Below are 22,272 nucleotides of genomic sequence, written 5' to 3' on the forward strand. Positions count from 1 at the left end.
ATTATTCAGAAACTTTCCCAAGCCTACATTATCTTTAAAAAAATAGTTACATTATTGAATAAAAATTATTTTCTTTATGTCCAACAACACAATTCATGGCGGTGGGTTTTCCATTTTTCATTGTAAAGTATATGAGGAAAAAACATTAGGTTTTTAATCAGAATAACAAAGTAGATTGGGAAACATTCAATTTTTATACATATAATAATTATAAACAAGAACTGCAGTGGTAATTATCGTAAAAACAAAGAAATCAATAATTTTTGGGACATCTTGCGCAACATATAAAGCGGATTTTTTACAATCACTGGGCGTTTGCAATGAATCTGTACAAAAACATTTACGAAAATGTTTTGAGTTTCTGATAATTTTGAGGTAAACCAGGAATATTGAACCATGTCTCAGAATATTGGTGACGATAATTGATGGTGAATTATAGAATGAATTTTCATACAATCTTCCCGGGAATTAATTTCACGATTCTCATGTAACAATGCCCTGCATTTTGCAAGCAACAGAAGAAAAACATAGTGGGGCAGGAGGAATAGAACCCGAGACCTCTGGCGTAAGGGTCCGAGCGCTAACCATGTAGGCCAAACAGCGACTCGGGAATGGACTAACATTTTATACTCATACGGCACCTAAGAAATTTTGGATCGATTTTTCCCGGAATTTTCCGGGTTGTGCGTCCTAATGTTTTAACCACGTGAGGTGTTAGGAGTCGGCTTTCACCACACAAAAATTCGGATAAATCCCCGATCCCATGGTCGTGGCGTCTCCTTGTGAGACGGTTAACTTGCTGCTTGTCACCTAACAGCAAGAGTTCAGAGCCAAAATTAGACGAATCTCAGAGAATTTGGCATATCTCTTTGGTTTATAAATGACCGTAGCCAGAACCATTTCTCAAAGTGGATACTGTTGAGCAGTTGTGATTCCGTTGTATATTGGAGGACTGATTTGGTGGTTGTTGAGGGGAGAGTGAATTCTCACCAATACGCGGCAAAAATGCTAAACTCGTCACTGAGATGGTCCAGGTGAACAACACAAGACTCCACATTCCAGTTCACACCACGGCTTGAGAAATGTCCGGATTCTTGATTGGCGTTCCCTGTCCTCTGACTTGTGACCCGTAGATCAGATCTGGGACGTTACGGGAAGACATATTCCTTCATAACAGCGTCCAGCCAGTATTGACAGCTGACATAGTATGTATTTCCGCTGAGGCAATAAATTTCTCAAGATGACGTTCAGAGGTTCTTTGTTTGCATTACACAACGATTACGAAACTTTATTCATGTGTCTGGGGATTACACCATATACTGATGTTCTTGCTGGACATCCGTTCTGAATGTTATATAATTTTAATCGTTCCTCACCCATTTTGCGACAAACATCTCCACAAAGTTAGGTGAATATCGTACTTTTGGTGTAATACTTTCTCTTTGCGTCAGTGTGTTTCATCATACCGTTCATACGGACGAGAAACTTTTTTTCTCTCTTTTTTAGAGTTCCGTGCCTTAGTCTGTAAAAACGGAACCCTTACAGGATCTCTTTGTTGCCCGTCAGTCTCTTTGTCCCACTGTTTTCTCAGGCACCGCTATGCGTATTAAATACAAATTTATGTAACATATTAGGGTCTATGGTTTCTTGGTAGTATAAAAATTTCAAGCTTCTAAGTGAATGCAGTCAAAAAATACGGTTATTTATGACATATTCTAATACTGGCGAACTTACTCATCAAAACATATAGGGTACTTCTTGTTGACCTAAAATGATGAAATTTGGCAAGAAGCAACGTTTCACAGTAGAATTACAGAATAAATCCAAAAATTTATAATTATTAATTTTATCACAAGAAAAAAAAAATTTTGTCATCCGTCTGTCTGTCTGTCTGTCTGTCAGTGTTTTAAGATCCATTTTTCTATTGGATAGGCTAGTGTATCAACTTCAAATTTATGTCAAGTACCAAAGTCTATGGTCCCCAAGCAGTGTAAAACATTTAAGGTCCTAAGTCAATGTAATTAAAGGATTCGGTCATTTATGTCACATATTTTGACACTCGCAAACTCACTCATCAAAACCTATAGGGTACTTCCCTTTGACCTAGAACCATAACATACGGCAAGAAGCAAGTAAAGTAAAAAATATGAAACTTGGTGAATTTTAATTATATGACATAAAAATCTATTAGGCGTTCGAACATACATTGCATTCATCATCCGTGAAAAGCGTAATAGACGAACGTTACGGCATGTACACTACTGGCCATTAAAATTGCTACACCCCGAAGACGATGAGCTACAGACGCGAAATTTAACCGACAGGAAGAAGATGCTGTGATATGCAAATGATTAGCTTTTCACAGCATTCACACAAGGATGGCGCCGGTGGCGACACCTACAACGTGCTGACATGAGGAAAGTTTCCAACCGATTTCTCATACACAAACAGCAGTTGACCGTCGTTGCATGATGAAACGTTGTTGTGATGCCTCGTGTAAGGAGGAGAAATGGGTACCATTACGTTTGGATTATAGCCTATCGCGATTGCGGTTTATCGTATCGCGACATTGCTGCTCGCGTTGGTCGAGATCCAATGACTGTTAGCAGAATATGGAATCGCTGGGTTCAGGGGGATAATACGGAACGCTGTGATGGATCCCAACGGCTTAATATCACAAGCAGTCGAGATGACAGGGAACTTACCCGCATGGCTGTAACAGATCGTACAGCCACGTCTCGATCCCTGAGTCAACAGATGGGGACGTTTGCAAGACAACAATCATCTTTCACTAACAGTTCGACGACGTTCGCAGCAGCATGGACTATCAGCTTGGAGACCATGGCTGCGGTTACCCTCGACGCTGCATCATAGACAGGATGCCTACGATGGTGTACTCAACGATGAATCTGGGTGCACGAATGGAAAAAACGTCATTTTTTCGGGTGAATCCAGGTTCTGTTTACGGCATCAATATGGTCGCATCTGTGTCTGGCGACATCGCGGTGAACGCACATTGGAAGCGTGTATTCGTCATCGCCGCATGTTGTAGGTCCTGTACGTGCCTTTCTGGATACAGAAAATGTTCGACTGCTGCCCTGGCCAGCAGATTCTCCAGATCTCTCACAAATTGAAAACGTCTGGTCAATGGTGGCCGAGCTACTGGCTTGTCACAACACATCTTGATGAACTGTGTTATCGTGTTGAAGCTGCATAGGCAGCTGTACCTGTACACGCCATCTACGCTATGTTTGACTCACTGCCCAGGCGTATCAAGGCCGTTATTACGGCCAGATGTGGTTGGTTGGTTGGTTTGGGGGGAAGAGACTAAACAGCGAGGTCATCGGTCTCATCAGATTAGGGAAGGAAGACGGCCGTGCCTTTTCATAGGAACCATCCCGGCATTTGCCTGGAGCGATTTAGGGAAATCAAGGAAAACCTATATCAGGATGGCCGGACGCGGGATTGAACCGTCGTCCTCCCGAATGCTCATCCAGTGTGCTAACCATTGCTCCACCTCGCTCGGTAGAGGTGGTTGTTCTGGGTACTAATTTTTCAGTATCTATGCACGCAAATTGCGTCAAAATGTAATGACATGTCAGTTCTAGTGTAACATATTTGTCCAATGAATACCCGTTTATCACCTGTATTTCTTCTTGGTGTACCAATTTGAATGGCCAGTAGTGTACATATAAAATGTTAATAGTAGTCATGTTTAGTAAGTGAATAAAGTATGTCTAATTAAATCTTGTCTCTGTACGTATATAAACTCTTTTTGTACGTCCGGGCTACTCCGAGAAGCTACGATAGACATTCTGATACGGATTAGGACACCCTGAGACCAACCGGCTGCCAGCGCCGATATCGGCAGCAGGCAAAAATCGCTGAGATTCTCGATTCCTAGGGTAGATGGACTGCGTATATACGTAACTAAGTTTGTACGGAATCACCAGTGCGCGAGTACTACTCGCACTTGGCCAGTCTTTTCTCTTTCTTTTTGTACAACTAATCGCACGTACCTTCGTTGCCCGGTGCCTAAAGAGCTACGTTTCGGCAGTCGGTGACGCCATCCTCGGCGGTGTGTGAGTGCACGACGGTGCCGGCGAAGTCGCTGTCGGCGCTGCAGTCGGTGCTGGTGGAGGCCGGCATGACGGCGGTGCTCATCTTGCTGTGCCACGGCGTCTGGGACGCGCGCAACGCCCGCAACACCGACTCCACGCCCCTCAAGTTCGGCTTCCTCGTCGCCGCCGTCTCCATGGTATCGGTAAGTAAAAGCAGGCTGTGGTACTACCGTGGGGTTTATTGACCACTTTGCCTAACTAATTTGACAGCTCGGCATCGGACGCTTCTGCGATTACGAATACTTCTATTTCCATACTACAATATCAGTATTGACAGGAAGTACTGGGAAATTTCGAACTGTTATAAAGAAGCGTCAGGATATAGATGACGGAAGTATTGAATGGTGTGGCGGAAGATAATATCGTTTCACTAGTGGTACTTGTTTAATGAAAATAAAAATATATTTAATGTCAATGTAGTATTCAGGAAGTCCAAGAGCAGTAGGAAAAGCTATATAGGAGTATTACGTGCAATTATAACGAATATATCAGATTTGAGTAATATTCCTTTCTTGTTCTTTCAAAAAGCTGAGCCTTATCTCTGCTGCCGTAATTCCTGTCTTCAGCAGTCCTCCGTGTGTGAAGAACATCCCGTCTGACTAACCATTTTTTTTAACGAGATTTCCTCATCCCCTCGTTTTCTTCTTTACGATCTCGCTTTCGAAATTGTTTTGTTAAAGGATATCTTGCCTAATTTAGTGCTTCTTCGCTTTGGCCTATAACTTTTAGTAGTCTTTTATTCTTTCATATTTCTTCTACAACCATCTCATCCGTGTTTTTGTTGGTCTAGATAGTTCTTGTTATTCTCCTCAAAAACTACATTTCCGCAAATTGAAAGAGAGCTTTCTCCTGCTTTTCGAACGTCAAAGTTTCACGTCTATACGTCAAGACGCTCCATACAAAGGTCCTTATAAATCTTTTCTTAGTGCAGAAGCTGATGTGCTTGTTGAGCTCTTCATTCCATGATTTCGTTGACACATGTTTCCTTCACGTTACTACCGAATGGTTCAAATGGCTCTGAGCACTATGGGACTTAACATCTGAGGTCATCAGTCCCCTAGAACTTAGAACTACTTAAACCTAACTAACCTAAGGACATCACACACATCCTTGCCCGAGGCAGGATTCGAACCTGCGACCGTAGCGGTCCAGACTGAAGCGCCTAGAACCGCTCGTCCACATCATCCGGCATTACTACCGACTTGCTCACTGCCTATTCCTATGTCAGTGTTACCATAATCTTCTTTCTTATATATAAGTCCATCCTGTGCAATGAAAGTAAAATTCTTTCGTAATCTGCGGTTTTCTATGACACCTGTGCCTTGCATTGTTTATCATTCCACTTACAGAGCCAGTTAACTCGTGCTACCATGTTCACTACACTACACAGCTGCCTGTAACTGAACGCATCTAGCCGCAACTTCCGGGCATCACACAAGGCACAGCATAAAACAGGACAATCCGTCCCGTCACATTTGGCCATTTACTTTACTGAGTTACGAAGACAAACCAAGATTCATTTGCTCAAGTTGGCAACCTCACTCCCTTCTGAAACTTTCTTTTCCAAATATGCTGTGATAGTCGCTCTACAGACTAATTCGCTTTGTGTTAAACACTCAGGAAATATAATAATACTTTATAATCAGATGATGACAACAACTTTTCAGTTACATTGGTACAAAGTTTGTAGCTTCGCCGAACACAAGGGTGAGGTCGCAGTCCAAGATTTTGCCTCTTTTACAGAGGAAGGTCGTAGACACCGCTGAGTCATATTTAGAAACATATACGTCACAATGGGAAATAATTACGAGGCTTCGAATAAATTATCCTTTAATTGTGTTGTGCAGCGCATTTTTGCCTGTAATTATGGTTTGAGTGTTCGTATGGAATTAATATCGAGGTCAGTATTTTTGTTTATGTTTTAAATGAGTGTCCTTTAATACTTAAGTGATTATCTGATTTTTAAAATTGTTTACTGTAACCATGACAAATGTTTATTCTTCGCCTTATATCATAAATAAGTTCTTTTCTTTTAAGGTAAAGCTTAGTCTTGTGTTTGTTGTTTTGGTCTGATGCAGTTCCTCACGATAGTCTACAGGCGATAGGCAAAATAATATGAAAACATCTGTACTTACTTGGGAATGGTTTATTAATAAAGGGCTGGACCTCCATTTACCCGTAATACAGTTCTGATGATTCTTGGAATACTGGTATATAATGATTGTATAGTCTCCAGTGGAATATTATGCAACTCATTGATCACGACCTTTTCTAACTACTATAGTGACGAGGGAGGCCGAATTCTGCTGCGGAGTCTGAGCTCCAATACCGCCCACAAGGGTGCCATACTGTTCGAGTTCAGATGGTTCAAATGGCTCTGAGCACTATGGGTCTTAACATCAGAGGTCATCAGTCCCCTAGAACTTAGAACTACTTAAACCTTACTTAACATAGAGAAATGTAATGTATTGCGAATACATAGAAAGAAGGATCCTTCATTATATGATAGCAGAACAAACACTGGAAGCAGTTACTTCTGTAAAATATCTGGGAGTATGCGCACGGAACGATGAAGTGGAATGATCATATAAAATTAATTGTTGGTAAGGTGAGTGCCAGGTTGAGATTCATTGGGAGAGTCTTTAGAAAATGTAGTTCATCAAGAAAGTAGGTGGCTTACAAAACAATCGTTCGACCTATACTTGAGTATTGGTCATCAGTGTGGGATCCGTACCAGGTCGGGTTGACAGAGGAGATGGAGAAGATCCAAAGAACAGCGGTGCGTTTCGTCACAGGGTTATTTTGTAAGCGTGATAGCGTTACGGAGATGTTTAGCAAACTCAAGTGGCAGACTCTGCAAGAGAGGCGCTCTGCATCGCGCTGTAGCTTGCTTGCCAGGTTTCGAGAGGGTGCTTTTCTGGATGAGGTATCGTATATATTGCTTCCCCCTACTTATACCTCCCAAGGAGATCACGAAAGTAAAATTATAGAGATTCGAGCGCGCACGGAGGCTTTCCGGCAGCCGCCGTATTTTTGTGTTGTTTTGACACAATTCATGTTTGCAAACGATGATCTCTGTCATTTACTTTTGATTTGCGCTCACAATTATGTTTATACGATAATGACTCTCCACGTTTTGCGTAGCTGTCATGACTGTTGGAACATTCAATGAGTTGGCTGTTTAAGTTAATGATGCTTCAGCTAATCGTCCCCCACAAACTGCCGTCTTTGGAACTCTTAGGTCTTTCACTGCACGTTGACCTCGGCCTCTGAATGCAAATACGAAGTGTGCACTACTCGTAAACAACATGAACTGATGCCTAGTCCGTACCGAACGCGCGCAGTTCAGCGCGACACGTGCCTTACCTGCGCTGTTGAGCGCCAAACACAACCATCCCATTACTACCACTGTTCGCATTATTTTGCCTATCCATTGCAAGTTGTACAAGCCGCTTCACCTCTGGATAGCTATGGTAACCTGCATCGTGTTGACAAATTTTGATCTTCCTCAACAATTTTTATTCCCCAGATTTTGCTCCATCTTCAAACTGACGGACATCAGTTCCGAACAGGATGAAAGTAATTTAACATCCATTCTATAGTGGGCATCTCCACCGTGTCTGATAACTATCGAACTATTTCTTCATACTTAGTCACTTCCATTTCCATCAGAGTACGACGAATATGATGTCTGTAGGAACGAAAATCAGCATTTCTTTCTTTTCCGATTGCAACTGAAACATGAATGCACGCCGCATCATAGCAGTCATACAGAATTAATCCCTGTGAAACACCACAAGATAACATCACACAAATGAAGCCCATGAAAAATGAAAGTACGGGCTTTCCGGTTAAACAGTTTCAAATAGTATTATCTCAAGAGCTGCTGAGAATAGGAGCCATATGTTACTGACACTTTCCCTTCAGAACCGTTTATAGCATAACCTCTTTATTTATTTATTCGATTATCCCTTTTGGAGGGCACGATAAAGTGACCTTGGTTTTGCTTCTTTGATTTAATTTTCTTTGCTCCCAGACTTCCTTCATCCTTCTATAGTGTCGTTCCTTTTCTTCCTGTGTCCATTTTCTTCCATCTGCCCACTTCTTTCTTTCCTGAAACCCTGCCTTTTGTGTCGTTTCTCTAAAAAGTATTCTATTATCTACCATTCTAACTCCTGCGTTTTGCATGTCTTTGTCAATTTTTGCGAAGGTCTGCTTGCTTAGTCTGTTAGTGTCCATTCCGTATGTGTGTCCATAATACTATAGTCTTCTTTTTTTCATTATATCAGTTATCTTTTCCTCTTTCAAACTGAGTACTCTGTTTGATCTTAATTTGTACAACCTCTTTACATAGCTACATAACTTTCCTATTGAAACACTACTTATAAATCGAAGTTATTCCTTTTTTTATTAAACAATTAATAATTAAAATTAATAATTAAAGTAAAATTAATAATTAACAGTAGCAAAAAGTACTAATGAAATTTTAGCATATGGCACACATGCATATCAGCAACAAAGTACAATTTTTAGGTCCCGTCTTTTCAGATTTGGTGGAACTCCTACTTGAGCTGCGTCTTTAATTATTCTGAATCAAAATTACCCGTGAAGAGATTATTGACCACTTTTCGCATTCGGATGTAAAAAGGTATGCTTTTCTCTTGAACTGAATATAGCCAGGGGAGGTATCTATTTTTTTTTGTAACAAAAAATGGAAAATTATTGTAGAACGCCTCGTCGACGACTATGTCTTTAGAGTTGGATCTTCATCTTTGAGTCGCAGTGTGACGTAGTGAGTCACACCTTTGTGTCCGTCCGATCTACACTGCAATACACTCCAACTCCACTAGGCTCTGTATTGTCATCTACGCTTCCAAGAAGATTAGTTATGTGTACTGCTCATCAGATATTGGACTTGATCCTTTTTTACCCAAAATGTGACCAACTTATCCGAAGCCTGCACTAGAGTACCGTAGGAAGCGAGCTTTCAGTCTGACGTTGACTCCAAAGCTAGGAAAGTCATTGAGCAGTTTACTGTTCACATCAAACGTATCCTATCGCATACTATTATTCTCGCATACCGATAACTAGTTATTTGGTTTTGGAAGTTTCCTCGGCGTGGCAGATCCAGTATAGTATTTCTGCCATTGTCCAGACGAGTAGACAATGGCACATTTATGACGATATGATTATAAATGACTTGGAGGTACTTTTGTTGTCACGCAGCTATTTATTCCAGAGTTCATCTCACAGTCCCCGAGAGGAGTTGAGACAACGCTCATGCCTTCAAGAATCGGTCGAATCCTCTGACGCAGCCGACTATGTCAGTTATTAAAATATTCAGCTCAAAACGTGTGCATCAAATAGGCTGGACACCGGAAAGACTACTGTGTACTTTGTTTTATGTTCCCCAGTATTGTACCTTTTCCAGAGGTGGTGTGTTTAATATCGCCTTTTAATCAGTGTATTTCGCTTTTGTAAATCCTCATGTGTACAAACTAAACACGCGGATGTACCAAGCAGTAGCTGTCAAACATCCTCAGTCGTGAACACAAAGGCTCCAACCTATTTTTCCACCGCGCTCTACCTAATGTAACAATAGATGCTATCAGAACTCTACTTGACATCTCATCTGTATACAAGTCCCTTTCCTGTCGTACCTATTTCAAATCTGAGACGTATCCGCTGCGCTGTACCTAACGTAACAATAGATGCTATCAGAACTCTGCTTGACATCTGATCTGTATACAAGTCTCTTTCCTGTTATACCTACTGCACATCTGACACGTCTCTCCGACTAATAAGATCACAGGCTTAGGCAACTTTGCCCGCATCGGCTCTAAACCTTAATGTTTACATATCGTTATTTCTGTTAGAGAACCGAGGAAATTGAATTACATGATCAGACGCATCTGCCCTCTCAAAGCAGCGTGTCTCTATTTAGAGACAGCTCCCATTTCTTAACGAGTGTTACATGTTTTCTCACAATCCCACGTCCTAAGAACAACGATTCCATGACTATCTATCTGTTTCACACAATAAGAGTTCTCAGTTTTTTTCTGATTCCAGTGTGTTTACTTGCAGTGGACCATTGTCTGTTCGGTTTCTTGTTTGTCGGAAGCAGTACCTACTCAAAAGCTATCTCTACTGCTTCTCGTGTATTCTCTCTTCCCAGCTCGTCGTAATCATAATGCTTTGTGTGCATCTTTATAGAAACAGATAACCATATTAGCTTGATATTTACTGCATAAGATAAAAAGCATCCTAATTTTGAGACACGTTTTACGCTTTTGAGAGAAGTAGCCAGCTGAGATGTTATAGAAGAATGCTAATGATTAGGTCAGTATATAGGATTACCGATGTGGAGCTACTGAAACGTGTCGAGGAGAATAGTTCTTTGTGGCACAACTTGAGTAGAAGGAGAACTCGGTTAATAGCACACATTCAGAGACGTTGAAGAACGCCCAGTGTGGTACTGGAGGGTACGTCTTCAGTTACTTGCTGGATGTATCCCAGTCTCTGTTTTCCTGTGCAGTTTCACCCCCTACTGCTTCCTGTAGCATCATGATATCTTAACAGATGTCGTGTCATCTGTCCCTTCTTATTTTCAGTGTTTTCCATATATTACTTTCCTCGCCTATTCTGCAGAGATCCTCCTCTTTCCTTACTTTATCAGTCCAGCTGATTTTCACTATTCGTCTCTAGCACCAACTCTCAAACGTTTCGATTCTCTTCTGCTCCGATGTACTCACAAAAAAAAATTATTCAGTTGGCTCTAAGCACTATGGGGGTTAACTTCTGAGGTCATTAGTCACCTAGAACTTAGAACTATTTAAACCTAACTAACCTAAGGACATCACACACATCCATGCCCGAGGCAGGATTCGAATCTGCGACCGTAGCAGCAGCGCGGTTTCGGGCTGAAGCGCCTAGAACAGCTCGGCCACTGTAGCCGGCGATTTACTCACATTCCATGCCTCACTACAATACTGTGCTTCAAACGTACATTCTCAGGAATTTCTTTCTCAAATGATGGCCTATGTCTGATACAAGTAGACTTCTCTTGACCATCAACGTCCTTTATACCAGTGCTAGTCCGATTTTTATGTCCTCCTTGGTCAGTCCATCATGGGTTATTTTGCTGCCTAGTTAGCAGATTCCTTAAATTGGTATCCTTCTTGAGGACCAATTCTGATATTAAGCTACTCGGAATTCTCATTACTGCTACTTCTCATTACTTTCTTCTGTTTACTTTCAGTTCATATTCTGTACTCAGTAGGCTGATCACTCCATTAAAAAGATCCTGTAATTCTTCCTCGGTTTCACTGAGGAAGACAGTGTCATCAGCGAATCATTAATTTCCTTTCATCTTCAATTTTAATTTCACTCTTGAACCTTCTTTTACTTCAGTAATTGCATCTTCTATATAAAAACTGAACAGTGGAAGCGAGAGACTACATACTTGTATTGCAACCTTTGTAATCAGACGTCTTCGTTCATAGTCTTCCACTCTCATTGTTCTCCCTTGGTTCTTGAACGTACGATAATTGTATATTACCCGTCTTTCCCTATAGCTGACCCTATTTTTCTCAGAATTTCTAACATCTTTCACCATTTAATAGAGGGTTATTCTATATGATGGACCCATTTTCAAAGCTTCGAATTTTTTCAAATACAAATCCAAAATAAACAAGCTTTATACCAATGAAAAGAGGAAGTCTCAAAGTTTTCGTAATGTTTTATATGAATTTAATAATTTGTAATAATTTGTAATTTGTTAGTTTTTAATAATTATTTAATAATTAGAAATGTGATAAATGGTCAATGTGGCCACCGTTGGCTGCACGGCAAACATCGACGCCATAGCCAAACTCGTCCCACGAAGCCTATCTGCTGTTACTGAATGCACGGCACGATGATCCGGTTCCGCAGATCTTTCAGATTGGTTGGGAGGGGCGGAACGTAAAGAGCTTCCTTCAAACATTATGAAAAAAAAATCTTTGAAACTTTCTCTTTTCATTGGTATAAAGCTTCTTCATTTTCGACTTGTACTTGAATACATACGAATTTTTGAAAATGGGTCCATCATTTAGAATAACCTTGTATTGTCGAAAGCTTTTTCCAGGTCAACACACCCTGTAAACGTGACTCGATATTTCTTCAGTCTTACTTCCATTCTCAACTGCCTCTCTGGTGCCTCTACTTTTCTTACAGACAGACTGATCGTCGTCTAACAGAACCTCAATTATTTGTTTCCTTCTTCTGTATATTTTTCATACCATCAACTTTGATGCCTTACCTGTTAAGCTAATGGTGCAATAATTCTCACTCTTGCTATCTTCGGAATTTTGTGGATGATGTTTTTCCGAAAGTCACATGGTATATCGCCAGTCTCATAAAATCCAACACACCAACGTGAATAATCGTTTTGTTACCATTTCTTCCAATGATTTAGAAATTATGATGGAATATTATCTGCCGCTTCTGCGTTATTTGATCTTTTTATTTCTAACTCTAATACTGGATTTCTAGTTCTTCCCTGTAGACTGCTGCTTCTTCTATCACGTCGTTATGCAAGGCCTTCCCCTCGCACAGGCCGTTTACTCTTACCACCTATCCACTCTCTGCTCCACATTTACCAATGGCAATGCTTTTAACTTCACCCTAAACTGTTTTGACTTTTCTGTATGCTGAATCAGTACTTCCGACAATTATTTCTTTTTCCATTATTTCACATTTCTCGCACAGGCCGTTTACTCTTACCACCTATCCACTCTCTGCTCCACATTTACCAATGGCAATGCTTTTAACTTCACCCTAAACTGTTTTGACTTTTCTGTATGCTGAATCAGTACTTCCGACAATTATTTCTTTTTCCATTATTTCACATTTCTCGCACAGGCCGTTTACTCTTACCACCTATCCACTCTCTGCTCCACATTTACCAATGGCAATGCTTTCAACTTCTCCCTAAACTGTTTTGACTTTTCTGTATGCTGAATCAGTACTTCCGACAATTATTTCTTTTTCCATTATTTCACATTTCTCATGCATCCCTTTCGACTTAGCGTCCCTGCACATCCTATTTATTTCATCCCAAAATAACATACTTCTGTATTCTTGAATTTCCCTGAATATTTTTACACTTCCTTCTTCCGTCGATCAGCTGAAGTATTTCTTCTGTTACCCATGGTTTCTTCGCTGTTACCTTCCTTGTACCTATGTTTTTCTTTCCAACTACTCTCACTGCCCATTTTAAAGATTTCCATTCCTCTTCAACTGAACAGCTTACTGAATTATTCACTGTCGGAATATCCGTAGCCTCAGATAACTTCAAGCGTATCTCTTCAGTCTTGGTACTTCCGTAGCCCACTTCTTCGCTCACCGATTCTTCCTGATTACTCTCTGAAACTTCAGACAGCTTTTTTCATTACTAAATTATGATCTGAGTCTATATCTCCTGCTGAGTACGCCTTACAATCCAGTATCTGATTTCGTAATCTCTGCCTGACCATGACGTAATCTGACTGAAATCGGAGTTCAGGGAGTATGTGTGCATCCGCACAGAAGAAGAACTCTTACGGGACTTGGTAAGAATGTCTTCCACAAGTAATGAGTATGTTGGGTTGGGACACTACGAATGTAGTATGTGGACATATAAGATGAGAATGTGAGTCTCGCTGGAGACGTACGCTAGATAGTCCATGCAGTCTCACTGTCCTTTGTGCCATCGGTGGCTCAGATGGATAGAGCGTCTGCCATTTAAGCAGAAGATCCCGGGTTCGTGTCCCAGTCGGTGCACACATTTTCACCTGTCCCCGTTGATATATATCAACGCCCGTCAGCAGATGAAGGTATTAATATAATTCTAATTTCGTTCTAGACGGCTGCAGGTTATCAATGGCGTCTGTTCTTTCGGACATCCATATAAGTATACAAGGAATAGATGTTGACATAAAATTAGCGAGAATATATCACTTTATTTATCGTTCATTTTTCTGTTGTTGCAGGGTCCGTACACAGGTGGCAGCATGAACCCAGCTAGAACACTGGGACCAGCCGTATGGAGAGGGGAATGGACGCAACATTGGGTAAGTCATCATTCTCCTATGACATCATTCTTGAACCTGTAAATGAGTATTTTGTGTGAGTGAATTTTTAAAGATGAATATTTTCTTAGTCTAACATTTTGCACATGACTGTAACCTTTTCAAGTAAGAGTTTACTGTTTCCCAAATCTTGGCAGGACTGATTTCTGTTGTTTTCGTAGCCCTGAGACATGTCCGACAGAACAGACATCTCACATATAATAATATACAGGCTGTCTATTTTAACTTGAGACGACTAAATGTCTCGAAAATGACGCATCGTGCCAAAAAAAAAAGAAAGGTTTGGGCAAAAAGCTGATTGCTACAACTGGCTACCTCCTAACCATCCCTCCTGCGCGGGAGGGGTCAACTTTGTATTTTCAAATGGGAACCCCCAATTTTTATTGCATATTTAAATTACATGCCAAACGATACGTACGGTTTATATAACCCTTGTTTTCCATTCCTGGCAAATGGCACTGTAATCGACAAATATCAAGTGTGCCTGTTTTTGCAACAAAGAACCGACGCATTTGATTCAAAATTTCCTTTACATTGTAAATGTAATCGTTTGTGTTATATTCGACATTTACTTTAGCGTTGCAAATTTGAGTGTACAGTACTAATAATATGACAAGACAGTGACGTTTCTGGCAAATAAACTCTTATATGGTAACGTAGTTTTCTGTTCTCTACGGGATTGGTTCAAATGGCTCTGAGCACTATGCGACTTAACATCTGTGGTCATGAGTCGCCTAGAACTTAGAAGTAATTAAACCTAACTAACCTAAGGACATCACACACATCCATGCCCGAGGCAGGATTCGAAATGCGACCGTAGCAGTCGCGCGATTCCGGACTGAGCGCCTAGAACCACGAGACCACCGCGGCCGGCCTCTACGGGATTCATTGTGGTGAATCTCCAAACCATTGCTACGGTTGACATCGTTGGCCGCTCTCGAGCCCCGCCACCAGGGTTACTTATTTCGCTGTCACTCTTACGCTGGTCGCTGTGCGACTACCGCCGGAAAAAAAAAACCACAACCATTATAGTAGGGTATAATGTCCATGAAGAGATAGCGACAGGTGCACCTGCCGTGAATACTCACCAAAATCAAGCACCCCAGTGGTATGAGGCAATGGGCTCTCCGATATCAAGTATCCCAATGGGAACAGAAAACTGCTACGTTCACGTCGTTGTTCCTGGAGCACACTGAGCGTAGTTTCTAACCAGACATAGAAACGGGCGACCGTGTCGTACTGTGCAATCAAATTTCCAAAACTCAAGTAACGTTTGAACATAAACACCAACCGTTAGAAAATAGTGATTTACATTTACATCGTAAATGAAATGTAGAATCAAATGCATGATTCCTTAATTGCGAAAGCAGGCAATTTGTTGGTTACTGCGTCATCTACCACGAATGGCAAAATAGGCTTTGAGAAAACCGTACGAGGAGGAGTGGTAAGGAGTTGGCCACTTGTAGCATAGACAGATGTCCCCTTTACAAATAATAATTTTTCACCTAGAAATTTTTTTCTTACAATGCGTCGTTGTCTCAGCAGAAACGAACACCCTGTATATGCGCCTTGATGATAGTGATAACTTAAGTTTTGATGCATAGTATGGCCGAACTCTTGTAGGTATCTAATAAAACTGCAAACAATGAGGTTAGTGGACGGGGGATACTAAATGTGTAGTGTGCAACAAGTTAAGAAGTTGGGCTGCAAGAGAAGTGTATCCGGATACCTAACGTGGTTAACGCGACAGCTCGTATGAAGCCAGAAATCTGGGTTCTAGTTTCAGTCTGGCACAAATTTCCACTTGTTACCACCGAATTTAATTAAATGCCCAGTTGTGGCTGAGATCTGTATGTCTCTTAAATAATGTATCCATACTCATCTCCACAGGCAAGTTTCGACGGAGTTATGGGATGCTGTTCTTTACAGACAATATCCGAGTAGGCGGGGAGAGAGGTGGAGAGGAGGCCAAATCAAGTGGGAATAGTTGAGATGAGACTTGCAGAATCTGATTTTGCCGTACAACCAAGGGAAACTTCCCAAAACCCTAGACTGGAAAAGAGAAAAAGGACATCCTCATTCATACATCATCATAGATCGCCTTTAATCTAGCCAATCTTGGCTGCCTTCTTACATTGTGTCATTTTAAAACCTTCCTACCTCTGAAGATACGCTACCAATATATGGTACGAAAGCTACCAATCTACAAATTAAAATAAAAAAAACAACCGCACCACAAAATAATTATCAGAATAAGATGGAGATAGGAAAATATGATGTACATATACAGACACACAAATGATTACAAATTCGGAAAAATTGCTTGGTTTATTCTAGAGAAGGGGTTCACAAATTGAGCAATTCAGTAACGCTTTGGAATACAAACCACAACCATTATAGTAAGGTATACGGGCAGTTATTCGGTTTGGCATTGATGATAGAGTTGTTAGGTGTACTCCAGAGAGGTAACGTGCCGAATTCTGTCCAACTGGTATGTTAGATCGTCAAAAACGCGCCACATATATCTGCGATTTTAGTTAGAGTAACAAAATATTTTTAATCTATTTTAACATACCACTAACAATTTAAGAGTAATAAGAAGCAACTACAAAGAACAATTTAGTAGGGAAATTTCAGAGCCCGTTAAAATTAAAACTGGAGACGGGCAGAGACACCAACTTTCTTTAAAATAGTCATGGAAAAAATAACGAGGGCATGGACAGAAGCATTGCCAGAAGAAATAATAGAAAGAATCGCTAAGGTCAGGGTTGCAAGGTGGAGTGCCTAGCGTATGCTGATGATCTGGGATTGTTATCCAACGACAAAGATGAAGCTCTGATGATGTTCGAAAAACTATATGAGGCGACAAAAAAAAATGGAATACATGTACGATGCATGATGAAGAGGTTTTGTAGAAACCAATAGAACAGACAAAATCAAGTGTCTTGGTTAATGGATCCAACCGAATGGGCTCGTTAAAGAAGCAAACAAAGCACGAGTCAGAAGGATAGGTTAGTACCGAATAGATATAAAAAAGAACGATCTCTTACAAGGTAAATAATAGTCGCTACAACGAATTGTTAAACTAGAAGCACTTCATTGTCCATACTGAGTGATAAAGAACCGGAGGTAAGTGAGAAAAAAATTTAAGACAGATCCTCGCATTTTAAAAAGATGTATATGGGAAAAAAGGAGAAATGAAGACATGGGCAAACAGCTGCAGAGCATCCCAGACACTACACGCCATAGAAGGCTGAAGTTTTATAGGCACCTATTCTGAACGAACACATAACGATTCGTTACGCCCCCAAATTAGCGGCGACCACAAAATGCGTTGAAGGAATAAGAAAGAACATGGAGGAAGTTGGGATCAATCAGAAACAGACAGAGAGATTTGAGATGTAGAGGTATCTAGAATTAAGGCTGAAAAATTAAGGGAGTTCCAGGAGAAGCAAAGTACAAGGACCACGATCACACCGACAGAGAAAACGAAGAATCTTGGTGAAAGCTTGAAGAGATTCTGGGAGGAGAAGAAAAGACTAACCAGTGAACCAGTTGTTTCGTGTGGTACACAGTAGGTCGAAGTCAAAAACTAAGCATTTGCGGTTCAGGAAAAAGTAGCATTTTAAACGCATTCTCCCGAAAATTTGACAAGAACATGTCACGCAGTTAACTTGATAATCATAACAGTATCAAACGCTTACTTTGATACCGACGTAAATTACATGATATAAAATCGAAGTTTGTAGTGCACAAAATGCCCGCGTGCGTGGACTTCGACCTTGAGGCGAAACGAAGTATTTTAAATATTTTAAATTTAAATTTTGTCGACAGGAACCAAACATCGTATCCAAACTAAATAAAGAATGTTTGTTGTTGTATCATAATATGAGAGAAAGTTAAGATCAGGATTCCACTGGGTAGATGATAGTTTTCAGAAATTCAGTGACGATTTTGTAGTGTGATATGCTGCGATCCGTAGGTATCAGACAAGAATATGTATCCCAATTCTTTGAAAATATATTGTTCCACTTTCCAAGTTACCTACTATGGGCTGCGACATATACACGAAAGAGTAAGCTGTCACGTATCATCGAAATCATCCCGCTAGCAAGCTCTCTCGGTGTTGTAATCACTCCAAAAAATATCATTGAATTACTCTTGTGTAATGGCTTTTCAATGTATCTACTCGGTGAATATCTGTCGAGCTACTCTTCTTTCTGAAAATAAAGATGCAATAGTCCCAAGCGTGTACAAAAGGGTCAGATGCACAATAGCTTACGTATGTCAGCAACAAATGTACAAAAAAGAAACTGTCTGCAACCTGATTAATGAAAGGAAAGAAAATTCTACTTGCATTGTTTTTGAACGTTTCAGTTAAATGGCATACATTCGTTATTTAAATTCTCTCGAAAAATTTTCAGCACTCAAATCCCTTTCCTCCATAAAATCTCACAACAGAACTCTTTTCCGTGTCTATAATCTCACACACGAGTTTTCATTATTATTTCTGAAGGAGAGAGCACATTTCCTTTTTCACCAAAGTAGCAAGTACGTTCGTAAGTAATATATTGCAATATCAAAGTATAATTATCCTTTTAATAATTACACCTATGCTGCTCGTTAAAAAAAAAAAAAAAAAAAAAAAAAAAAAAAAAAAAAAACTCTCTGGGACTATTTACGTTACCTCACTCGCTCACAGATGTCACTCTCGTCAACAGTTCAAGTTCCCTTTATCGAGTCGTCATTAATCACACTACAAATGGTAATACTCTCTCACAGACCGCTTCTCTCTCTCTCTTCATCATTTGCAGCATGAGAAGCCATGTAAAACCCATTTTAACTACTACTTCGCCTTTACCCATATAATTTAAAACGTTGTTGTTGTTGTTGTTGTGGTCTTCAGTGCTGAGACTGGTTTGATGCAGCTCTCCATGCTACTAGATACTGATTGTGCTGTGCTTGCAGGTGTACTGGGTGGGACCGCTGCTGGGATCTGCAGTCGCGTCGCTGCTCTATCTGACGCTCTTTGACGCGAAGCCCGCGGCGTCCACAGCTTCCCGCAACCGGCGCGGTGTCGAGGATGGCGCTGCAGGCACTGCAGGCACCGAGAAGGCCGAGTCCATCCCACTCAACTAGAACAGCCGCCGAGTGGAGGTTGCCACACTGCAGAGTACATGACAGGGGAGCCCGTCTGCTCCAGACCCCAGCGTGCCGTCACCTCCTGCTCTTCATTGCATTCCATGCCACACCTTCACCATCATTATCCTCCGCTACTCCATTTGGTAAAAGAAAAGTGTTCTGTCGGCATATCTTTGCTACTGTTGATCGGTTGGTCACTTACAGGCGATGATGGTAGTTTGCAACGTCATCACTTCGACTGACGCCTGATTTTCCTTTCGGACAGGTTTTGTTCTCACGCCCAGTCACTGTGCTTTATGCATGGTAGAGTCATTTCTGTTGAAACATTCCAGTTCTGATCGACGAGGAATTTTAGCCACGCATTCATCACCTGAAAATATTCGTTTGCCAGATCACAAGAAAGTAGCATTCTATATCGACAAAGAGCGCTACTTTGTTCCAAATTGTTGAGTTGCAATTTTTAGATTCGAAATGTAACTTCAAGCTCAGTCAACAAACGTTGCCACTCCACAAAAATTCCAGGGACTAGTATCGAATCCAAAACGTCTTGCTTAAAGTTACGGCCCGAGGAGAGCACTAGTAAGTCTAATAATGGCGATCCTCTTCTGAAACCCATTGTTCCGGAAACCATTTTTCTATAAACCGTAAAACTTGCAACATAAAACTCTCGATAAAACTGGAAACCATACCTATTCGCAATCGCGAAACTTTCGAACATCAAGTAGTAACTCTTCGGAAGTGCAGACGATAATAATTATGCAGAAGGCAAAAAGTGTGGTGGCTCTGCAGATCGTTACCGACTTTAACTGAATATTCTTCGACTGCATGAGACACTGGCTATACGAAACATGGTTCCCTTCTTGGGAAATGTCCAAAGGTGAAATACATCACATGTGATTATCTTCTTTAATTCATTCAGTGGCAGTGTTATTCTGGAATCACTAGAAAGTGTCATGTCTTCATATGCAAGTAGTGTTCACTTTTCCTTTCACACAGGAGTCGTCCGCTATATTAACTTATAAAAGATATATTGGTTAAATTTTATCTCACTCTGCTGTGACCAAGCAGTCAATAGCACAGATACATTCTCCAGCTCTGAAGTTTCGGAGCTAGTCATCTTGTGGAGAAACTAACTTTTAATGCTTGCTTGAGCGTCGGATAGCAACATGTCTGGTCTAAAACTGTAACTTGATAAACTGCGTGATCTTCCCCACTGTAGACACAGTCTATGATCGAGTCATGATGATTTTCCAAGAAGGCAACTTGTACGTGACTAGGAATCACGAATAGCCTCATTTATACGGGAGCTATCACATAACTGAAGCACATTAGTCTTCCTCAGGACAGCAAGTCATCCGCTACATTAATGTAGAATTAGTTTTTTATTAACAGTTCACACCATTAACAAGGACCATCAGAAATTGGTATCGTATTGTAACAGAGTACAAGATGTATATTTTGTGTCGATTTCAGTTTTTCTGAACATTTGTCTCCAACACGGGTGATGAAGGGCAGACGACTTCTTCCATAATTCTATATATATCGTTAGTATCTTCTTTGTGAATGAAGTTACAGTGTATGTAAAAATATAAAACCAATAACCCTCAAAATAGGTATACATATACGGTCAGCTAATACACCATGCAATGTTACGGACTGACCTAATGCAAGTAATGTGAAGTCAATCGCCTGATCATCCTACATATGATGGGCATCTACTGGATGCAAAAGACTAATGAAGAATAAAGTCAAAATATTTCCAAAAAATAAAGTCTTACATAATATCACATTTGGTATTGAATTCTCACGTATTTGACCGAGTGCCACACACAAAAAAAGAGTTCAAATCATCATATTCCAGGATAATCTAAAGGCAAGCATTAAGAATCATAGTTCTTCAGATGACCGTACCATTCAATAAGAAGACTGACTGCTGGCATGTTTCTTTCATTTGCACAAATAAAACACTATTTGCAGCTATTTTCATGAACTAAGATAATTTTTTTTATGTACTGAAGAAAGAGGTTGTTAAGACGGATACAAATTAAATTCTTGGTGATGAATGCGTGAGTACTACTTTTTAAGCAACTTTTATTGTGTACAAACATTATATCGTTATATAGTTTTTTCATATTCATCTTCGGTGCCAATTGTTATGTGCTAAAATTAGCGTCTATGTGTCAATATTTGTAGTGACATTAAATCTGCCATGTAATCATTGTTGTCTGTGTTAAAGCTCATGAATAGCTCTAAAATAAATTTTATATGTGTCTTTTGAAGTATAAGGATTAAATATGTTGTTTGTTATCAAATTATGTTGTCTCGTATTTCTTACTGTAATCCTTCTGTTAGCAACCATCGAATTCTCGTCACCCTCCACTATTCCAGGAAGATCTTTGTTCTGTTTCTACACTGTATACTCATAACACTGGTAAAAAACTGGAACTTTTTTCGTCATCTGGTTTCAAAGTGGGTGGATTATACTAATTCTGGGATACTTAATTCAGAGGTACAACAAGATTTTCTGTTACATCACTTTTATGGAGTATAAAATAAAAGAGAAATCGTATCGATTTTTTTTCATTATGTGTTTAATTTAATAACCGAAGTACGATATACATATTTTTTACACTTACCTAATGCATTATCATATTCTACAATACGTCACATATACTAACGAAACATTAATGACAGTTAGAAATTTTACTGTACTGCAAAGTTAATGTTAATTTAGTTTGAAAAGCAGCGTAAGCGTATGAAATGTCTTATCGGCCTCTATAAACAAATTGCGCTGATCATTGAAGCTTTCCAGCAGCCTTGATGGTGACGCTCCATGGTAAAAATGTCTTGGCGCGAACTGTTCACCGCTACCATCACAATGTTTTGCGAGAATAAACATC

The 22,272-nt window shown here is 40.2% G+C and overlaps 1 protein-coding gene across 5 annotated transcripts in view; it reads left to right on the forward strand.

Moving 5' to 3' along the window:
- The window catches only part of LOC126283961 (aquaporin AQPAn.G-like), a 178,598-nt gene extending 156,911 nt beyond the window's left edge, over positions 1-21,687 (forward strand). For all 5 annotated transcript variants that reach the window (XM_049982408.1, XM_049982404.1, XM_049982407.1 and 2 more), the window contains 3 exons: positions 4,058-4,264; positions 14,132-14,212; positions 19,199-21,687. In XM_049982408.1, the coding sequence (XP_049838365.1) occupies positions 4,058-4,264; positions 14,132-14,212; positions 19,199-19,369 (459 nt within the window). In that variant the 3' untranslated portion in view covers positions 19,370-21,687. The remainder of the gene's footprint in view (positions 1-4,057; positions 4,265-14,131; positions 14,213-19,198) is intronic.
- Positions 21,688-22,272: the final 585 nt, after the last annotated feature.

This window comes from Schistocerca gregaria, chromosome 8 (assembly GCF_023897955.1).
Source record: "Schistocerca gregaria isolate iqSchGreg1 chromosome 8, iqSchGreg1.2, whole genome shotgun sequence".
Taxonomy (NCBI): domain Eukaryota; kingdom Metazoa; phylum Arthropoda; class Insecta; order Orthoptera; family Acrididae; genus Schistocerca; species Schistocerca gregaria.